The 21,784-nt window shown below is 40.4% G+C and overlaps 1 protein-coding gene across 4 annotated transcripts in view; it reads right to left on the bottom strand.

Moving 5' to 3' along the window:
- SLC25A12 (solute carrier family 25 member 12) overlaps positions 1-21,784 on the bottom strand; it is a 167,860-nt gene that overhangs the window by 84,843 nt on the left and 61,233 nt on the right. The window contains exons 2-3 of one of the 4 annotated variants that reach the window (XM_070422758.1): positions 17,534-17,636; positions 2,609-2,662 (exon numbers count right to left, since the gene is read on the bottom strand). Coding sequence is in view for 2 of the 4 variants with exons in the window: in XM_070422757.1 (XP_070278858.1) it covers positions 2,609-2,662; positions 3,589-3,600 (66 nt within the window). In the remaining 2 variants the exon portion in view is untranslated. Of the gene's footprint in view, positions 1-2,608; positions 2,663-3,035; positions 3,054-3,588; positions 3,636-17,533; positions 17,637-21,784 lie in introns of those variants that run through there. The other 3 variants (XM_070422757.1, XM_070422759.1, XM_070422756.1) reach the window with 3 other exon arrangements.

Here is a 21,784-nt window from a genome sequence, read left to right as displayed (position 1 = left end):
TTGGGGCACATTTATTTATCTATCATACTTAAACTCCTCTCCCCCCAAAATTCCCCAAATAGATGCTTCATCAATTAGCATCTATTCTAAAAATGCCAGATTCAATACTCCTTCCTTTACAAAGCCCCTGGTATTGTCCTTTCCATTTCCCAGCCTCTCCAGGTCATTATCATTCACATATATTATTTCAATAGCCTCTTAGCTGATCGTCCTACCTACTTCCAACCTCTCCACACTTTGTCCAACAAACACAAGCTGCCAGAATTCACCACTTCAATTTGCCCACTCAGAAAGCCACAGTGCCTTCCCACTGTTTCAATTCCAAACTCTTTGGCCAAATGTTCTAGGTAGTTACAGTGTAGAGGCTCTTTTTAAAAATCCCCTAAGTAAACAGATTTTTTTCTTTAACTTAACAAACATAGTTGTCATTAGCCCCTCAAAAGACTAGGCATAGTCCTAGCTCTTTCTTTGTACTTCCATCTCTCCTCCTCCCCAAAAACAAATCCATACAGAACTACAGATTTTTCCCATGGGTTTTTAAAATTGGAAGGGCCTCAGTTCGGATGTGGTAGGTAGGTGGAGAGACATGAGCAGAGCAAGGACAATGGACCAGGTACAAAGCCCTGGTGCCTAGCAAAAGAAAATTGGAGGGTGGGACCTCGTCCCCAGGGTGACCTTTCCTCCCCTAGCATATCAGGGATCCTAAGGTTTGGACGCCCTGGTATTTTCTCCCTAGAGTAACACCTAGGCCTCAGTTATATTTCAGCTCCAGGCCCAGAAAAGCAGCAAAACCAAACAAGCAATACCATAGCTGACCTCAGAACCAGCTGCATTGAATAAAGACCCCCTGCCCAGACACCAATCAACCAATCAGTGAAAACCCTGACCCTGAAAGGACACACCTGGAAAGCTACTGAATATTCTATTGAGATATTCCCTCGAAACCTCCCCTAAAATCTCCACACTTAACAGGGAGGACCCACCTCCATCTGCCTCCCACACAGGCCCAAGCTACTCCTCTTCCTTCCCCTTTCCCCAGGAAGGTTACCATTACCTTCCTCATTCCCAGGGCCCTCCTTACCTCTATGTACCTTATTTCCTAAGCCCATTTCCTCTACAAATTACTTCTTCTACCTCTGTGATTTTCCAAATAAATGTTTTCTTATAGTTTGAGTTTTGGCTCTGAATTCTTTCCTAGGCAGAACTCAAGTACTGAGGTTGCTGAACCCAGATCCAGTCCGACCCTGCCAGTCTAACACCTGATGCCTTCCCACCCTCTACAACGCCCATTCCCTTAAGTCCTACTGAGTCCCACATGAGAAGATGAAACCCAGAAAGGCCAGGTAATAAGCCCACCGGTACAACCAGATAGTGTCAGGACTGGGAATTGAACCCAGTGCTCCTGACAATCATGTCAATGCTCTTTTCCCTACATCATGCATCATTTCAACTGACTTCTTCCATGCCTACTTAATCTAGAAAACAAAAGTAACTATATCACATGAACTCATAAGACAATTGGATATAATCACATGGTGTGAATACTAACATATTTTTGGCTATTTTCAAGAACTTGTGTAAGGAATAAGGATTTCAAACCATAAACAGAGCATTTCTATTACAATTACATTTGTTCTTGAAATTATGCTTCCCCTAAAATCATCTATGCAGCCTCATCCCCCCAAAATAGGTTAAGCAATCCATGTCTCAGATAAAAATGTCATCTATTCCAGGCTCATCAGCATATGTTAGAATCTGTTCCTAATATAGAATCATAAACTTTTGGAGTTGGAAGGAACCTTGAAGATCACCTCTCATTTTACAGAGAAAACTAATACCCAGCAGGGACCTGCCTAAGGTCAGAATTTCTGTACAAGAACCCAGGTCCTGAATAGAAAGTTCTCAAACGAAGGTTTCCGAAAAAAAGCACAATATTTAGTGGAACACTTTAGTTTATCTCTCTTTACATCTCCTTAAGTAACTTCCTACATGATGAACTGTTGGAATTTAAGAAAAGAAAGCAAAACAAAAAACTAAGCTAACTTTTTTTTTAAGTTTATAGCCAAGTCACTGATCCTAAAACTTATCACAAGTTAAGGTGGCTCCTGGCAAAATCTCAGACAGTAATATTTTGTAATAAAACCCCAAAAGTGTACAGATATAATAGTTTAAAGATAAAGGGAGAAAAGACACACATAAATTGACTAGCAATAATTGTTTATCTCTGTAAAAAATTACATAGAGAATTGTTTGTAAGTATGAAAACTTTAAAAACATGCAACTTTCAAGAAAGAATTTTAATGTCAATACATTCATAAATTTTATTTTGGTCAGTGCTTATGGGAAGTTGGAAATTGTTCTTTTAGCGTTCTTTTACATGTCTTGAGTCATGTTACAAAAACAATAATTGAGGAAAATCTTTTATCAAACTTTAAAAGAATAAAAACCTTCGTCCAAACCTTAATAAAATAAGAATTATAAAGCTATATTATCTAGCCATGTTAAGAATATATGAAAATAGACCATTCCTAAAAGTTAAGGCCTGACAAGTACTAGATTTACACCTTTTTCCTCCAGTAAAAAAAGCACACTACATAAGCCAATTTACCTGTAGGAATATGTTTCTTAACTCATGAGCATCACCTCGCTTGGTTGTCTGCACCTGTAAGGGGAGAGAAAAAAAAAAAAAAAGCTGGTTAATGCTTCACTAGAGGCCACATAATCTCTTCAGATTAGAGTTCACACGTGCTAACAATCAATGCTCTTATCTTTTATAAGGGCATTTAGTTTAAAACAAACCAAAAGCACTAATACTGATAAGAACTGTCAAATTGGAGATCTGTGACTATAGGGTGGAAAGACAAATGTGAAGAGCCTAAAACAGAGAAAATCTACCAGGTAGATTTCATCTGGATTGCAAAGGAAGGCACATCCACAACACGGTTAGCAACCACCCATCAAGAGGCCATCAAGAGTAGATCAACAGGAAAGTTGAAACACCCAAATTAATCGCATGGCCCAGCAGCTTTTCTTACCCGTGGAAAGCAATCCAGAATACAATCATCTCCGCTCCCCTCTCTTTCCCCACCCAACTTAAAATATGAAAGCTGCTACGTTTCCAAATACTTTCGACCTCCTGCCACCTGCAGCGCAAATGCCAACCAATGCCTCCAGTCACCATGAAGCCCCAAATTACTCAATTACGCCACCCCCCCCCCCCCACGCAATACACATATGCCGTAGGTACCCCGACTTTACATGTCACTTCCTCCCACTCCCTTTTCAATGGCCTCCAACTCCGGACTCACAAACCCATGCACTTAGAGCAGGACTCTACTCTTCCTTCACCGACCCGGGGTCCTCACAAGCCCCTCCGATTCACAATCCCGCCTCCTTCCCCTCCCCCAACCAGGCATCCTCTCCCTCCGGTCCAAGCCCCACACAGCTCTCCCACCCGCGGGCTGGAGCCCCAGGACACGCTATCTAAGAACCAGGCAAAGAAGGAAATGGGAAGAGGTGAAGGGCTACAGGCAGGGTCCCCAGAATGTCTCTTATGCAATAAAGGCAGCAGTAGAGAGTTGGAGTCACCTTGACCGCCATGCTGTGCTCGGAAGCCGGGGACGAGCCGGGGAGCGAGCAGGGCCCAGCTGTCAGGGCGCGCGCGCGCCGCCACCCCGGCCGCGCCCGCCCTCCCGCTCGCCGGCGCCGCGCGCGTCCCTATGCAAATGAGCCGGGGCGGGCGGGGCCGGCAGAGGGCCCCGCGCCGGGTTCCAAAGGGGAGCTGACCTGGGGGCCTGAGGGGGTCAGCCCCACCGCTACGCGGAGGAAGGGGACGCGCCTCCATTGGGGAAGACTGGAGTGCCAGCCGCGGGATTCCGACGCGCCGCGTGGTTGCTGACAGCTGCTGAGTCGCCGCCAGAAAGCCCCAGGTTTCCTAAGGCCTCCTAGTGGGTGTGGCTTTGGGCAACGACTTCTGCCAAAGTCGTTTACCCAGAGACTTAAAGGAACACTTGGGGCCTAGATTGAGTAAGATTTCGAAGGATCAAAGAACATGTTCCATTAATAATAATAATAAATGAATTAATGACAACTAATGGCAAATACTAACAATAAAAACGATTGGGAACGACTAAACTGGCCTGGGATGAATAGGCTTAACCTATTTGTGCTTCATGTACTATTGTAAAGCTTTATTAGGCTCACTTCACATTCCCAATCACCCAAATTTTTTGTGCAATGAGGTACCGCACAAATGCAAATGGGGAAAAAAATCCATTTGTCTTGGACTGGGCTGGCACTGAATCCTGACCCGGCACTGAATCCTGGCCCAATTTGCCCCTACATAAACATGTCCAGCCCTCCCTATTAGTAGCTAGTTCTTGAACCAAAATAATGTCTCTAAAACGGAGTCCGACTATTATGACTATATTGAGCCACATATTGATTCATTCAACAAACATTTACTGGGCAGCTATTATATACTAGACATAGTTTTGCTTGTAAGGACAACGTATAGTCCCTACCCTCTAGGAGTTTATTGATGGTCAATGCTTCCACACAATCCCAACCCTAAGTGTATTTTTTGTTTGTATTTTTTTAAAAATATATTTTATTGATTTTAGAGAGGAAGGGAAAGGGAGAGAGAGAGATAGAAACATCAATGAGGAGAGAGAATCATTGATTGGCTGCCTCCTGCACATCTCCTACTGGGGATCGAGTTGGCAACCCAGGCATGTGCCCTTGGCCGGAATCAAACCTGGGACCCTTCAGTCCACAGGCCGGCACTCTATCCATTGAGCCAAACCAGCTAGGGCTGTTTGTATCTTTAAACCAAGCATGCTGCCTGTTTTGTTTTTTTGTGTTTTTTTTTAAAAAAAAGGTCTAACAACTCCAAGATTTATCTTAACCTCATAGGAGGCATCTCTTTTTTCTCCAGTCTCACTAATCATAATTGTGTTAAGTATCCAAGTTAATAGAAATGAGAAAAGGGTGACAAATAAAGATTGTTGATAAGGAATGCTACATTACTAGTACTCTTAAAATGAGCTTTTCTGCTGCAGTTGGTTTAATTGCCTACACCATTACATCTTTCTTCAGTCTGTTCAAAGATCTTTAACAATGTAATTGGACATAGGATGTACAAATTCACATTTTGTTCTACTAGCATCTTATGACCCTGATACTCTGCTCTCTCTTATAAAGTTTCTCTAAGTAGGAATCTTGAGCTGTTTATTTTGTTACTTTACAAGGGACGGATTCTAATAGCCCAGAGTCCCTCAGTTTGAATTAAAGTACTTAGTGAGCCCTGGCTGGTGTGGTGGGATTCTGATGGTTGAGCATTAACTCGTGCCTGCTTGGGGAAGGGGGGGAGAGGGGGGGGGGGGACACCAGTCTGATTCCCTGTTGGGGCTTAGTCTCCGGTTTGGGTATGATGTTTGTTTCTCTCTCTCCCTCTCCATCCCTCTCTCTAAAAGGAAAAAAAAAGGCATTTATTTATAGTGAATGGATTATTTTCTATCAGAATACATTGTTATTGTTTTTTCAAGTTACATACCAATATATAGTATTTTATAACTCTTTAAGTTTCAAATGATATCTGTAAAGAAGAAATCATTTTAAAACTTGGAACAAGTTGAAAACTTGATAATTAATACAAAGTCTATAAAGAATGACATTTCAGAAAGTAAAAGTGGAAGTTAAAGGCTAAAAGACTAACTGCAAATATATTGTGATAAATATAATTGGTTTCATAAAAGACTCAATACATAGCTTCACTGAGCCGGAGATTTAAATCTGTTCATGAAGTTGTTGCCCATGAAAATAATATATTACCCCCAGATGCAAAACTGAAATGTGAGCCTACTAGACAAACCCATAGAAACATATCTCCAGCTCCCAGGCAGCTTACATTAATTTGAAACCAGCCAAGCACTTTGTGGGTGAAAGTTAGAATTGTACTAATGCCTAGAGCCCTAATAAACTGAAATGTAATTATTAAAACAAGAGGCAAATTCCAATGAGCATGTTCTGCCAGAACTCCTGTACCTCCTTCCATCCTTAATAACATACCATTTCTGTTTATCTTCTAGCTTCCTTTGATTATTTTACAAACATGAGTACATTTTTATGCATATTTCTATATCCTGCACAGCTACTATGGATGTCATCTTGAAAGAAGTAAATCAAGGTGGTGTACCAACATTTAATAGAGCTTTAGGCTATCACTGACTAATTAAACTAGGAATGGAGCTCTTCCTGGGTTAAACATACACGTGTCATCACTATGACAAGAAGCCAGATATTATGCCCCCATCAAGACAGAGCTCACAAAATATTTGAAATAAATAGCATGATCTGACTTTGGTACACACACACACACACACACACACACTCTGCATATTTGAACATCTGTACCTTTCAAGTGTATATTGGTTTTGACCTATACCTAGAATTATAAAATGGTACTCTATATTTTACTGCAATATTGCAAAACTTACAAATTTTATAAGTTGTGCTTTTATTTTGTCAATTCTATTGATTCTTAGGGAGAGTGGGGGAGAGAGGGAAAGACAGGGTACGGAGCCCCAATCCCCCTGATGGGCCCTGCTCTGTGCATGACGGGGGGCAGCGCCCCAACCCCCTGATCGGCCCTGCTCTGTGCGTGACAGGGGGTCACGCCGCAACCTCCCCATTGACCCTGCCTTGAGTGTGACAGGGGGCGGTGCCCCAACCCCCCAACCGGCCCTACCCTGAGCGTGACTAGGGGTGACATCGCAACCTTCTGATCCACCCTGATCTGTGCATGACAGGGGGCAGCACCCCAACTCCCCCATTGGCCCTGCTCTGAGCCCAACCAGGGGCTGCACCTAGGGATTGGGCCTGCCCTCTGCCACCTGGGAGCAGGCCTAAGCCAGCAGGTCATTATCTCCTGAGGGGTCCCAGACTGCGAGAGGGCACAGGACGGGCTGAGGGACCCCTTCCCCCCCACCCCCAGTGCACAAATTTTTGTGCACCGGGCCTCTAGTAGAATATATAAGAAAAATAAGTACCATGAGTCCCAGAGTATGGAAAATATTTTCTGCAGCAACTGCTACAATTTATTTTTTTTAATGAATAAAGCTGAAAGGATGATACCAAAATCTTTTGCATGTGCCAAAGGCCAAAGCAGCCTTAGGTAATAATGGGATAAAAATAACTTTGTGGTTTGTCACATATTCCCATTCCAATCAAAAGTGTATAACTAGAAGAACAAACATCCTGCTGAGTCCTTCAGATGCCCATAAATACCCTACCATGACGACTTACTTGGAATTGGGTTTGCCTCTTTTCTACTTAGAGGTCAACAAGAAAGGACACTTTGAATTTAATCCAAAGCAAGGGAAAAAAATTCTTTTAAAAAAAATTCTCTTTTTTCTGAAAGAGAATAAAGTTGGATAATTTACACTACTTGGCTTCAAGATTTACTATAAAGCCAAATAAATCAATATGGCATGTCCTCAAATAACATTATTTTGTGCAACATCTTGACCAAGAACCTGAAAGGTCTCAGTCAATGTTGTATTCTGCATATTCCATTCCCAGTAGCCATGACAATAGGATACTACGTTAAAGGAAAATTATATAAAAATGAAATGAACAGAAATTAAGGAAGCTTCTGGATAATGCTTACCTGCTGCTTCTTCCTTGATTTTGGTCCAGTCAGCATGGGAAAAAAATTATGGAGTAACAGATATACATGATCTTGCCTATATTATCCCTCACTATCATTGCTTGGAAAAAAGCCCAGAAATAGTCATTGTTTACTCACGCTGCTCTTCTATCACCCTAAATGGATGGGTTTACCTGGATAGTTCAGGATAGGAATGGGCAATAAAAACAGGGAGTCAGCAATGATACTTCCTTTAATCATCCCCCTCCCTTTAGTAAAGCATTATATGTGAATAAGTTTTGTGTTGATGATGTGGAAGAAAATTAAAGTGCAGTAAGGGGAAGTGTAACCTTCCTCATGTCACCTCTTCTCTGAGATCCATCTGGCAGCAGCAGCAGCAACATCGTTTTATCAAAGATAGTAAGCTCAGAATTCTGGGTGGCAACAGCAACTGAGTGTAACCCAAGGCATAACTAAGTGGTAAGGAGGGGTATGGATCACAGAGAAACAACTCAGTAGCAGATGAGACAAATTCCCCTTAAACCAGTGGTTCTCAACCTTCCTAATGCCGAGACCCTTTAATACAGTTCCTCATGTTGTGGTGACCCCCAACCATAAAATTATTTTTGTTGCTACTTCATAACTGTAATTTTGCTACTGTTATGAATCGTAATGTAAATATCTGATATGCAGGATGTATTTTCATTGTTACAAATTGAACATAATTAAAGCATAGTGATTAATCACAAAAACAATATGTAATTATATATGTGTTTTCCGATGGTCTTAGGCGACCCCTGTAAAAAGGTCATTCGACCCCCAAAGGGGTCGCGACCCACAGGTTGAGAACCGCTGCCTTAAACATACAAGAGAAACTTGAAGGGATGGTAGGGCATTTCATTATATAGAACTCTACATGGTTATAAAGTTCCAATCCATCTTTTAGACATAGTGTTGCCTTATATTGATATCTATAAGCAGGTAATATGAAGGGAATATTATTATCCCTCTCTATAAATGTATTACAATGTATTGTAAAGATGAAACATAAACAAAACCATTAATTAACAATGCATATCCTCAACTGTGTGATAAACTTATGCAATACAGGTTTAGAAAGATAAAACATCAATTCAAGCTGGACAACATACAGCAGGTTTTACAGAAACCATAATTCATCACCTTCTCTGTGTTTTTTCCAGAGTATGTCTTTTTACCCTATCCTTTCTCCTTCATCCACACTCTCAGTCCTAACATTTATCTCAATGTCTAACATTAGCTAAGTAGGTGCTAATTAAATGTTTAATCATTATTCCTAACTGTTCAGTCTACCACCAACCATTAGTCCTCTCATATTTCCTAAGTGAAGACCAGTACCATTGTCTTCGTTGCTTAAGCCAGAAAGCTAGGTCTCAGACAGACTCTTCCTTACCCCTCACATCCAAAGAGCCACTCAGTTTTGTGTCTCCTGTCCCCTTCAGTGCTTTGTAAAATCTCTCCTCTTTATTATAATAGCCTTCATTATGCCTCTTAATTGCTCTCCAAGCCTCTGGTTCTTCACTTTCTGCCTCCTATCACTAGCCTCAAACCCATTCTCCACAGCGCTATCAAGTGTTCTATCTGAAATAGGAATTAAATTTTGTCACTTCCTCATCCTTCAATGGCTCTCTACTGACTTCAATATAAAATCCAAACTCCTCAGTATGGTGAAGAGTGGAAGCTTCCACATCTGGCCCCTTCCTCTTATTACTACTATACTTATCCCTTTAGTCACAAGAATATTTGAACCTTTACACTATTTCCTTTGCTGGAAATATTTTACTCCACATTTATATCAATTTGCCTACCCTTTAAGATACAGCTCAAGAATATCATCCTGCCCTACCTGGTTTGGCTCAGGGGATAGAGCATCGGCCTATGGACTGAAGGGTCCCGGGTTCAATTCCAGTCAAGGGCATATACCTTGGTTTCGGGCTTGATTCCCAGTGGGGGTTGTGCAGGAGGCAGCTGATCAATGTTTCTCTCTCATCAATGTTTGTAACTCTCTATCCCTCTCCTTTCCTCTCTGTAAAAATCAATAAAATATATATATATTTTAAAAAGAATCGCATCCTAAGCCTTTTACCCCATCTGGGGTAGCCTCCCAACCCTGTGCATACGATTTATCACACTGTATTGTAATTATCTCTTTGCTTATTTTCCTCTTCCACTGGTGGCTTTCAAACTTTATCGATCCAGACCTTTATAGTAAAAAGTATATTTTTATAACAACTCCAGTACACATACGTGAATTTTTGATAGGTCAAGTAACACCAGGGAGATATTGGGGCTTGAATTACTTTTGCAATGTCCTACCCAAAAGGGGGGGCCTACTGACAAAGGAGACAACAGTAGCAAGGATCCATAATTTCCTGTCAGGGAATTAGTACAATGCAGAGGCCCCTTTCAGCCAAGAAATTAAGAATGCATGCTATGTGAGAGGCAGTAAGAGCATCAGTCAGTCAATGTCAGCTGAAGAAGCAGAGATAACCAAAACAGAGAGTAGTTAAATATCAACATTTGTTTCTCTTCTATTCCTACTTCTAGCCCCCAACACCAGAAGAGCCTTGAAAAAGAGAAAAAGAGGAAAAAATACCCTAGAATGAGACACTCTCCCTGGCCCAATCTTTTTTAAAAATATATATTTTTATTGATTTTCAGAGAGAAGGGGAATGAGAAACATCCTTTGAAAGTGGAACATCTATTGGCAACCTCCTGTATGCCCCCTGCAGGGATCAAGCCTGTAACCCAGCTGGCCCAATCTGTAGGGGCTTGAAGAGGGAGAACGAGCGAAAACATGACTATACTCCCTTTCTCATTTCAGATCCCTGTGGCTACAGTCTGCCCAACAATGAAGGAAGTTTTAAAACACCAAACTTTTAAAGTAGGCCAGAGTAGACTTTGAGTAAGTTGAAAAAAAAAAGCCTCACAAGAAAACTATGAAATCTGCCCAGGAGGAGAGGGTATTCAACAGTACAGTGGGAGATGTGACTAGAGAAAAATTTCACATTTTATGTTTATACCCCCACCAAGTTCCAATCCCTCAGTAACTTGGTCACATAAAAGTAATAGTAGTGTGTAGTTTGTGATATAATATTAAGTGAATAAGTCGGAACTTGACATTGTACATATATGGCAAGTATAGTTGTATATGTAACCTGAGTATATTAAACAAGCCTGGAGCAAACAACTGAGTTTTCTCTAAATTACAATTTTACATAGGGTCAGCAATATGGTATACTTAACTAAATCTACTATTACACTTCTTTTTGCTATTTTTTTAAGAAAAGAAGTTTATTTAGTAAGATTGCTTTTCATGAATCCATGTCATACAATGACTGGCCACCTTCTGTAGATTTGTAAATTATATTTTTTTGTTTTAGAGTGGTATTTTTGGTTGTTACTGTTTTTCAAATATTAACACCAGCTATCCTAATATATAAAAGGCCAGGGTTGTAACAACCGATCACGACCAAAGGCTGACCAACCCAGAAGTCCTTCAGTCAGCTCTGGGTTGCCGTGGCAACCCAGCACTGACTGCCCAGGGGCCTGAGACCCAGAGAGAGGGTCAGGGTCTGATCCACAGCCTCAGTGGCAGCTGTTGATTAGTACTTGCGTCTCTCTTTCTCTCCCTCTTTCTTTCTGAGCTTCAGCAGCCTCTATGGGGCTACTGTTCAGCCCCGCCTCTCTGATCAGGCCCAGAGATAGGCCCGGAAATGCTAACTGGCATAGGAACTGACCAATCAGAACCAAGTGTGGGTGCTATGGGGAGCCAATGGCTACCTAGGAGGCAGAGCTTCTGATGCTGACTGGCATAGAAACCGACCAATCAGAACCAAATGTGGGTGCTGTAGGGAGCCAATGGCTACCTAGGAGGCGGAGCTTTTGATGTTGACTGGCATAGAAACTGATCAATCAGAACCAAATCTGGGTACTGTTGGGAGCCAATGGCTGCCTAGGAGGCGGAGCTTTTGACACTGACTAGCATAGAAACCAACCAATCAGAACCAAATCTGGGTGCTGTGGGGAGCTATTGGCTATCTAGGAGGCGGAGCTTTTGATGCTGACTGACATTGGAACCAATCAATCAGAACCAAATTGGCTAGCAGAGGAGGGCAGTTGGGGGCAACCAGGCCGGCAGGGGAGGGCAGTTAGGGGCGATCAGGCACGCAGGCAGGCAGAGGCAGTTAGGGGCAACCAGGCTGGCAGGGGAGGGCAGTTAGGGGTGATCAGGCTGGCAGGCAGAGGCAGTTAGGGGCGATCAGGCAGGCAGGCAGGTAAGCAGTTAAAAGGTAGCAGTCCAAGATTGCGAGAGGGATGTCCAACTGCCGATCCCACAGGGATCGGGCCTAAACCGGCCATTGGACATCCCCCAAGGGGTCCCCAATTGGAGAGGGTGCAGGCTGGGCTGAGGGAACCCTCCCTCCATGCATGAATTTCATGCACCGGGCCTCTAGAGTCCTATATAATAAAATAGAAACATGTAAATTGACCATCCCCCTGCTACACTCACCAGCCAAATAGGAGTGAGTATACAAATTAACCCGACAAAGATGGCAGGTTAATTTGCATACACAGATGCTGGGCAGAGAGCAGAGTGGGAGAGCCGGCGGCTTGCCCCCCAAGCCAGCAGGTGGAGAGCAGAGCGGGAGAGCCAGTGAAGAGTGGAGAGGGAGAGCTGGCAGCTTGGAGGACTTGGCAGAGTGGGAGGCCATGGGACAGAGACAGAGCAGGAAGGGAAAACCAAGAGCGTGGGGAGCACCAGAAATTCTGGGAATAGTTCTGGCGGCAGCCCCAGCACCGGAAGTGGAAACCCAGAGTGTGGGGAGCACCAGGAATGCTGGGAATCGTAGTTCTGGTGGCAGACAGATCTCCTAGACCCGTGGTCAGCAAACCGCGGCTTGCAAGCCACATGCGGCTCTTTGGCCCCTTGAGTGTGGCTCTTCCACAAAATACCACGTGCAGGCGGCACATACAGTGCAATTGAAACTTCATGGCCCATGTGCAGAAGTCGGTATTTTGTGGAAGAGCCAGTATTTTGTGGAAGAGCCACACTGAAGGGGCCAAAGAGCCGCATGTGGCTCACGAGCCACCGTTTGCCGAGCCGCAGTTTGCCAACCACTGTCCTAGACACTAGAGCAAAGTGAGCCTGGAGCAAGTTATTGTTGCAGTGGGGGATGGAGGGAAAGCAAAGGTGAGAGACATAAGTAAAATCAGAGTGTCTAGGAAAAATTAAAGGGAAGATATCCTAAAACTTCCAGGAAATCTCCACCAATGAAGCAAAGAAAAAAAAAATGCCTCTATTATTCTGTGAGCAACAAACCAAACTGAGTTGGGGTCTCAGACAATTCGCTCATATGATTGCAAAGACAGACAGAAACTCCCAGATTGGAGAGGGCTCCCCTAAGGGCTCCCAGATTGGAGAGAGTGCAGATCAGGCTGAGGGACCCCCACACCCCCCAGTGCACAAATGTCGTGCACCGGGCCTCTAGTATATATATAAAACCTTAAATGACCCGTCGACTGAACAACCAAACCACCGTTTCATCGGTTGCTATGATGTGCACTGACCACCAGGAGGCAGGTGCCCAACGCAGGAGCTTCCCCCTGGTGGTTAGTGTGCTCCCACAGCAGGAGCACTGCTCAGCTGACCAACGAGCTCCAGATGCCAGGCTCATGGCTGGTGAGCGCAGCTGCAGCGTGAGCCTCTCCCACCTCTACGGCAGCAGTACGGAGGCAGCGGCAGGTGCAGTGGGCCAGGATGAGCTGGAGCTGTGCCCAGCTGGGGCACAGGCTCCTCCCCAGCCGCGTGCCACTTCGAGCACTACTCCATCCCTTGGGGGATGTCAGACTGCTGGTTTCGGCCCAATTCCCACAGGCCATTTGAAAGATGAAGACTAAAGAGAATGTGATCCATTGGTTACTCCCTAAAAATTGAGTATAAGCTTGACTTTTCCCATTATCTTCAATCATTCCAGTTTGCAGGGAGTCCATACTTACCATTGTTAATAGCACAGATATTTCAGAGAACATATCTTTGAACCTAGTGAAGATTCCTTTAGGCCCACTTGATGTGAAATCATCTACTTTAACCTATTTTATCTTTAACTGCAATTTCTATAGCATTATTGGTGATATTTGTACAAGGACTCTAATTTATAAAGTATTCTTCCCACATTATAATATTTTAGGATACTGAAGCAAGTTAAAAATGTCCTGCTATTATTTGTAGTGTATTGTTCTCATACCTAGGAATACCCTGTGTCTTAACCCAAGCTTGGTAAGAGATTAAAAGTTTATGGCTACTCTTTTTGTTTTTTTAAATCTCTACCCTATATGACTCCAATGGAAAAAATACATGAACTAGATAGCATAAAAATAATGTAAGGCTTGCCCTGGCTAGTGTGCTCAATGGTTAGAGCATCAACCACAAACCAAAGGCAATTCCCAGTCAAGGGTATATTCCTGGGTGGCAAATTCATGTGGGAGGCAACCAATAGATGTGTCTCCCTCACCTTGATATTTCTCTCTTCTGTCTTTCTCTCTTCTCCCCCTCCCTCCCTCCCTTCCACTCTCTCTACAAATCAATGGAAAAAATATCCTTGGGTGAGGATTAACAAAAAATAAAGTAAGGCTCACCAAAAAATGACATTTCAAATTACAGCTATTGTTCTTATCAGTCCCAATAATGATTTACATATGTGTTTATCTACCTTTAATAAATTAATAAGGTGTCATAATGTACTAAACATATCACTATGCTATTTTCATTTGTGCTTACATATGGGCTCATATAAAATTAAATCTCCTAATTGTAAATAAAATTGTCATTTGACATTTAAATATATTTATTTTGTTTAATAGGAAGCAAAGCAAAACCTAGATGATTAAGTCATACAGATACTATTTGAATAAACTGGACATTTGTTGTCTCCCTTTGCATTTTACTCAAAAGAACAATGTGAAGTTCAAAATCTAAGAATAAAAGAACTTGAAAATGCACTTGAAAAGGAAAAAAATAGCAAACATACAATTTATCTCAGCAGGGCTTCTATATACCCAAGGACAATGTAGATGTACTACCACAATTTTTTGAAAAATCAAATTTCTTCCAGGTCGTTCTTGTGATTCTAGCTTAACAAAACTTATATAAAACAAAATGTTGTAATTATTTGTTAACATTTTAAAATTTTAGAAAGCCCTTAAAGTTATTCTTAAACTTTGTTTGTTTTTTAATATTAGACAGAAAGGGAGAGGGAGAGAGAGATAGAAACATCAATGATGAGAAAGAATCATTGATTGGCTGCCTCCTACACGTCTCCCACTGGGGATTGAGCCCACAACCCAGGCATGTGCCTTGAACAGAGAATCAAACCGTGACCTCCTGGTTCATAGGTCAATGCTCAACCACTGAACAACACTGGCCGGGCCTTACAAACTTTTTTAAGTGGAAGTTTTCATTTCTCCAAGTATTTGTCCTTAAATGAGACTGCTACATGTATTCTTTTTTTTTTTTTTAAATATATTTTATTGATTTTTACAGAGAGGAAGGGAGAGGGATAGAGAGCTAGAAACATCGATGAGAGAGAAACATCGACCAGCCGCCTCCTGCACACATCCTACTGGGGATGTGCCCGCAACCAAGGTACATGCCCTTGACCGGAATCGAACCTGGGACCCTTCAGTCCGCAGGCTGACGCTCTATCCACTGAGCCAAACCGGTCTGGCGCTACATGTATTCTTAACATTAACATTCAAATATTTAGTAAGACTTTAAAAAATGAGAAAATAACCCAGTATTGTAGTTAAAAAAAATTCCATTTTTGCCGAACCGGTTTGGCTCAGTGGATAGAGCGTCGGCCTGCGGACTCAAGGGTCCCAGGTTCGATTCCGGTCAAGGGCATGTATCTTGGTTGCGGGCACATCCCCACTGGGGGGCGTGCAGGAGGCAGCTGATCGATCTCTTTCATCGATGTTTCTAACTCTCTATCCCTCTCCCTTCTTCTCTGTAAAAAAATCAATAAAATATATTAAAAAAAAAAAAAAATTCCATTTTTAGAGGAATTGATTTTAAGGGCCAAGCAGAGAGGGGAGGGAGATTATCAAACCTCAGAGTTGGCCTAAGAAGAGAGGATATGTGCAGTCTCAAATGTAAATGTATTTAAACAAAAGCTAATCTGAATAAAAATCTTCAGTAAATGTTAGTAAAAGAATTTGTTCTCACTTCAAGTAAGAACTCAAGGATGAAGATAACATAGTTCCAACTTTAGAGAAGTTAACAACAGGTAAATAAGCTTAAGAGTGGAGAAGGTGATGATTCCTGATTATTCCCTAGGACAGATAGGAAAGTAAGGCAATCCTTCTGTGATAAGCAGGCCTACCTTGGTGAGTGAACACAGCAAGCCCCAGATGCAGCAGGCCTCAATGAAGCCGACTAGAGAGAAGTGAGAGAAGAGTACAAAAGCCTCACTCTGGATGAAACGTGGGCTGCTGCAGGGTACATCATGGGCTTGCTCTGTTTGTTGATATTACAGTGGATATACATCTGGAGGAAAGATGTTATACCCACTGTACCACTTACCCAGACCTGTGTTGAACTCTGTAAGTATATTCCAAATAGGACCTGGATTTGGGGAGATAGCAGTAACATTTAGTGTCTGAATGTTTGGGTGTTTAACTCATTGAAGGATAGAGAAGGAAGTATAGAGGAGGAGGGTAAGCTCCTGGTGAGGACTAGCTAGGTTTTCTTGGAACTCTATAAGAAAGCTAAAACTTAATCTGAGTTAAAATTCTCTGGGGAAAGACAGGGCTACTGATGATCTGAGCCCGTCTACAAGAATACCCCTGTGTCCCAGAGAATCCTATTTATGGAGCCACTGTTCAAGGATAAATTTACTCTGGCAAAAGAGCATCTCCAGTCAATTATGTTGATGACTCCCTCTAGGCTAAAGCTACTTCCTGGTGACATCCAAAGAACAAGTTAATAAGGCCTGTGTTACACACATGTTGGCAGTAATGGGTTACATGTGAATGGGGTGTTTTATAGGCTGTTTGATTCAATCACATGCTCAAGGATGTTTTAAAGCAAAGAAACTTAGCAGTTTCTAATCCCAAGAACCACTCAGTGCTTGAACAAAAGTTGTTTGTGGGGGGAGAGGGGTAAGGGTGCTTTGTATTTTTGATGATATTACTACAAAGTCATTTAACAAACATTGAATCAATGTGCCAGATACAGTTACTTTCTAAAGTAAACTATTACATGAAGAAAATTAGACCTTTCTACAGGAAGAAAGGGAAAAAAAAAGTGGAAAAACATAGGACCAAATTGAGAAAATTGGGCCACAGTACCGGTTCTATCAGTTATTTAATGGGAAACCTCAAGCAAGAGTGTGGAATTAAGTCAGGGATCTTCAGGGGTGCACAGGTGTCTAAAAAATTAGAAGTTAATATTAATATTTAATATAGGAATTAGCAGTATTAAAAATACATTAGAGCCCTAACCGGTTTGGAGTAGTGGATAGAGCGTCGGCCTGTAGACTGAAGGGTCCCAGGTTCAATTCCAGTCAAGGGCATGTACCTTGGTTGTGGGCACATCCCCAGTAGGGGGCATGCAGGAGGCAGCCGATCAATGATTCTCATCATTGATGTTTCTATCTCTCTCTCCCTCACCCTTCCTCTCTGAAATCAATAAAGAAATATATCTTTTAAAAACTGTATAAAAGTAAATAACACCATATCTGTAGTAAAATAAACTTCTTCACATACAAAATGTAATTTTACAAAGATATAAAAAATGTAAATTTATTCTTTAAATGCATCCTAACCCTACCAATACACCCATCTTACCTGATGAAGCAGGTTCTCTTTGTTATTATATGGTGCTAGTTGGCATGACCCTTTCTTCCTCTTAGCTCATTCAAGAGACAGGCAAAGGGATTCTCTGACAGTCCTGTGTTGATGAGATTAATGACAAACTTAAAGTCTGGAATCCCTCTAGCAAATTTTTTGGAAAGAATTCTTTTAATTTTATAAATTTGCACAGTAACTGTTGGTTTTGCTTGTTGAAAACTATATATATGCCTTAAAATTCTGAGTTGTAAAAATATAAGAAACACTACAATAAAACTAAATTTTATTTTATAGTTCTTTTAATATCTTATAATTCTATAATTCTTTTATAATTCTTGAACTAAACACTTAATTGACAGCATTATATAGCTGGTATAGAAGCTCTTCACTTTGTGTGTCCAGATCACCTGAAGTTAAGAGTCTTGCTGTGCATAGTGACATGGGTAAATGAGTTACGAAGTCTTTAATGAAAACCAATTTATTAAAATGACAGCTTTCACAACATTATGAATATACTTAACACTACTGAACTGTATACTTAGAAATGATTAAGATGGTCAATTTTGTGTGATGTGTTTTCCACCACAATCAAAACTTAAAAAGGGTAAAGTGACTGAAACAGTATCAGTTTAAAATGAATATTTCTGGTCATAATTTTTAGTCTTTTTTCTTTAATATCTAAGTAACATTAATAAAGTTTTCTTCACCCTCCCCTACCTGGAAACTCTTTCCCATTAAGAAACAATGCAAAACAACAGCAAAAAAAGTTTAAAAACAGAGGCATAATCGTCATTTTTGGTTGACTAAAACTGAAAAAAAGAACATTTGAAATAGCATTTTAACTGTGGAATTTGAAATATCATAACATTATTGTATAACCCACCCTAAGTATACATACATAACTAATGTCATTCTTATGAATTAGAGTTTCAAAGAGTAAAAAAGGCGCCACTGAATGATCATTTTGTAAACAAGTATAAGAAATTATGGTGCTCTTCCCTCATTTGATGACTCTTTGCTTATAAATGACAGAATGCAAAACTAGAAATAATAATTCTCAACTAACTTCCTTTTTTCAATTAAGCTGCTTGCACTCTTTGACTCTGTGTATCATAATTTATAGAATGTAAACTAGAGGGTAAGGAGTTAGCAACCATGTCTAAAAATTCCAAAAAGAATGATAACTTTCTAATTATGAAAGCAACCAGTACATCTCATTAAAAGAAGCAAACGGTATTTTCTTTTAAATCCCTCATTGCCCTAGCTGGTTTTTCTCAGTGGGTAGAGCGTCAGCCTGCGGACTGAATTGTCTCAGGTTTGATTCCAGTCAAGGGCACATGCCCAGATTGTGGGCTTGATCCCCCAGTAGGGGACATGCAGGAGGCAGCCAATCAATGATTCTCTCTCATCATTGATGTTTCTATCTCTCTCTCCTTTCTCCCTTCCTCTCTGAAATCAATGAAGATATATATATATATATATATATATATATATATATATATACTTTTTAAATCCCTCATTAATCCCCATCTCAAAATTCCCTCTCCTACAGGGAAGTTAAACTTGTTAGGTATGCTTGCAAATGTTTTCTGTTTCTATCATAATATATTTTTATACAAATAAAATAACATTATAATGTAGTGTCACTTATTTTTTAATTATATAGTAGATATTTTCCCAAGCCAGTACACATTAGCCAGTGCTATTCTGTGTGTGTGAAAAGTCAGAGAATTGTATTGACTTTTATATGTTCTTGGAGAAAACCATTTACTTGTAAAAGTTTGAAATTTGATATGAGATTTATTCACATTTAATTTTACACATAAATTATTTAATTTGGAGGTAAGACACAATTTTTCATTTCAAGAGGACTTTTACATGATGACAATCACAAAATTGGCACACCATATTAAAAAACTAAATCAAAAAGAGCTAGTCAAGTATGCAGCTTTATAGTAATTTCAATCTCATCACACACCATCCCTCATGCATGATTGTGGAAGTATCTGCTGTGAGCTTACTAGTATATTAATAGAGAATGTCTGAGGTCACAAATGATTGTTTACCAAAAAAAACCCCTCTTTTTCTAGTGTTTATCATTTTGTTATAGACAAATATTACAAATAAAAATTATTGTTATTGAAGGTGTTCATTTCAAAAATCACATATGATACACAGGTTCAAGCTATTTGCCCCTTGTCATATAGAGATATCACAAACACACTATGTGAATTATTGATTAAATGCACCTTGGCATCCACTACCAGCTTAGTAATGACACATTCACTATGTCAATTAATTGAAAGTGAGAGTGAATTAAAACATATTCAGGTATTGCCCTAGCTCAGTGATGGTGAACCTTTTGAGCTCGGTGTGTCAGCATTTTGAAAAACCCTACCTTAACTCTGGTGTCATGTCACATATAGAAACTTTTTTATCTTTGCAACCATAGTAAAACAAAGACTTATATTTTTTATATTTATTTTATATATATTAAATGCCATTTAACAAAGAAAAATCAACCAAAAAAAATGAGTTCGCGTGTCACCTCTGACACGTGTGTCATAGGTTCACCATCACTGCCCTAGCTGAATAGAGCATCAGCCTGTGGACTGAAGGAACTCCAGTTCAATTCCAGTCAAGGGCATGTGCCTGGGTTGTGGGCTTGATCCCCAGTGGGGGGCTTACAGGAGACAGCTGATGAATGATGCTGTCTCATCATTGATGTTTCTGTCTCTCTCCCTTTCTCTCTGAAATAAATAAAAATATATTTTTAAAAACCATATTCAGGTTTACTCATAATTTGTTCTTAGAGAATCGAAAAAACTGCTAGAGAAACATGACAAAATTTGTATTTCCTCATTCAAGAAACTTGTCTAAAAATCTGTAATTATAAGACAAATGTGCTTTTTTTAAAAAAAATGGCTAACTTTTTTTCCCATGGTTAGATTCTTATTTAGAGATGATTCCAATTTCAATTTGGGTCCTCTTTTCCCAGAGGGTAGGGAGGATGGTTCAGTATTATAAGGTATATTCAACAAACACAGGGATGTTTCAAAGAGGACTATAGAGCACTGTTATAATCAGTCAAATTGTAAATGTTTCCTTTCTTTTTTTTTTTTAAATATATTTTATTGATTTTTTACAGAGAGGAAGGGAGAGAGGTAGAGAGCCAGAAACATTGATTAGAGAGAAACATCGATCAGCTGCCTCCTGCACATCTCCTACTGGGGATGTGCCCGCAACCCAGGTACATGCCCCTGACCGGAATCGAACCTGGGACCCTTCAGTCCGCAGGCCGACGCTCTATCCACTGAGCCAAACCGGTTTTGGCAATGTTTCCTTTCTTATAATCACGTAAAATAAAAAAATGCCACCCACTTTTATGAGTGTTTAGTTATTTTCAATTTGCCAGTATAATTAATACTGCATTGAACATCTTTGTTGATATGTCTTTGCATATTGTACAAATAGTTTTGCAGGACAAATGCTTATAAATGGAACTGTTGCCTCAAAAGATATACAAATTGAAAAATGTGTTAAAGTTGTTAAATTTGTCAAATTGCTTCTCAAAAACTAGTTTCTATACCTATGGACAGTGTATGAGTTAAAAAATGGAATGTACAATCTGTTGGTAATGTGTGTCTTTAAGTTACTCCTCTAACAGTAGCTTGTCTATTTTTATTTTATTTTATCTCATATGAAAGTCATCTAGCTGGGTAGGGGATTCTGGATAACTTTTCTGGGAACTGGAACTCATACCCCACCCCTATCCGTTAGCACTATGAGCTAAATAAATGAGTTAACTAGTTATTGTTATTTTTCTGTAGATATTTTAAAATAAAGACACATTAAGTACCTACCTTTATCTTTTAGATTTCATATTTCCTACCTCTACTTTTTGATGACCATATGTTTAATACCATGTCTTTAAAAAATATCCCTTCTGGAGGTTTCAAGATATGATAGCAACATTTACTAGTCTATATACTCTTGAACCTGTAGCAAACACATGATTGCTAGTTCATTCCTAAGAGTATAAAATTTTCTAGACCTCTTATTCTAGAATAAATGTAATCATACAAATACCACCTCATATTAACATAGAATTTTTGATAAATATTTTCCATTTGACTTTCACAACAACTAGTATGGTGACTGGGAAGGTATTATTATCTCCAGTTAATAGATAAAACAAGGTCACAATCATGAAAAAGTAGAACTTAGACTAGTATAGCTTGGACTTTC

The sequence above is a fragment of the Myotis yumanensis genome, unplaced genomic scaffold, assembly GCF_028538775.1.
Source record: "Myotis yumanensis isolate MYYU_CA2020_CCGP unplaced genomic scaffold, mMyoYum1.0.hap1 SCAF_8, whole genome shotgun sequence".
Lineage (NCBI taxonomy): Eukaryota > Metazoa > Chordata > Mammalia > Chiroptera > Vespertilionidae > Myotis > Myotis yumanensis.
This window is presented reverse-complemented; position numbering and strand designations above follow the sequence as displayed.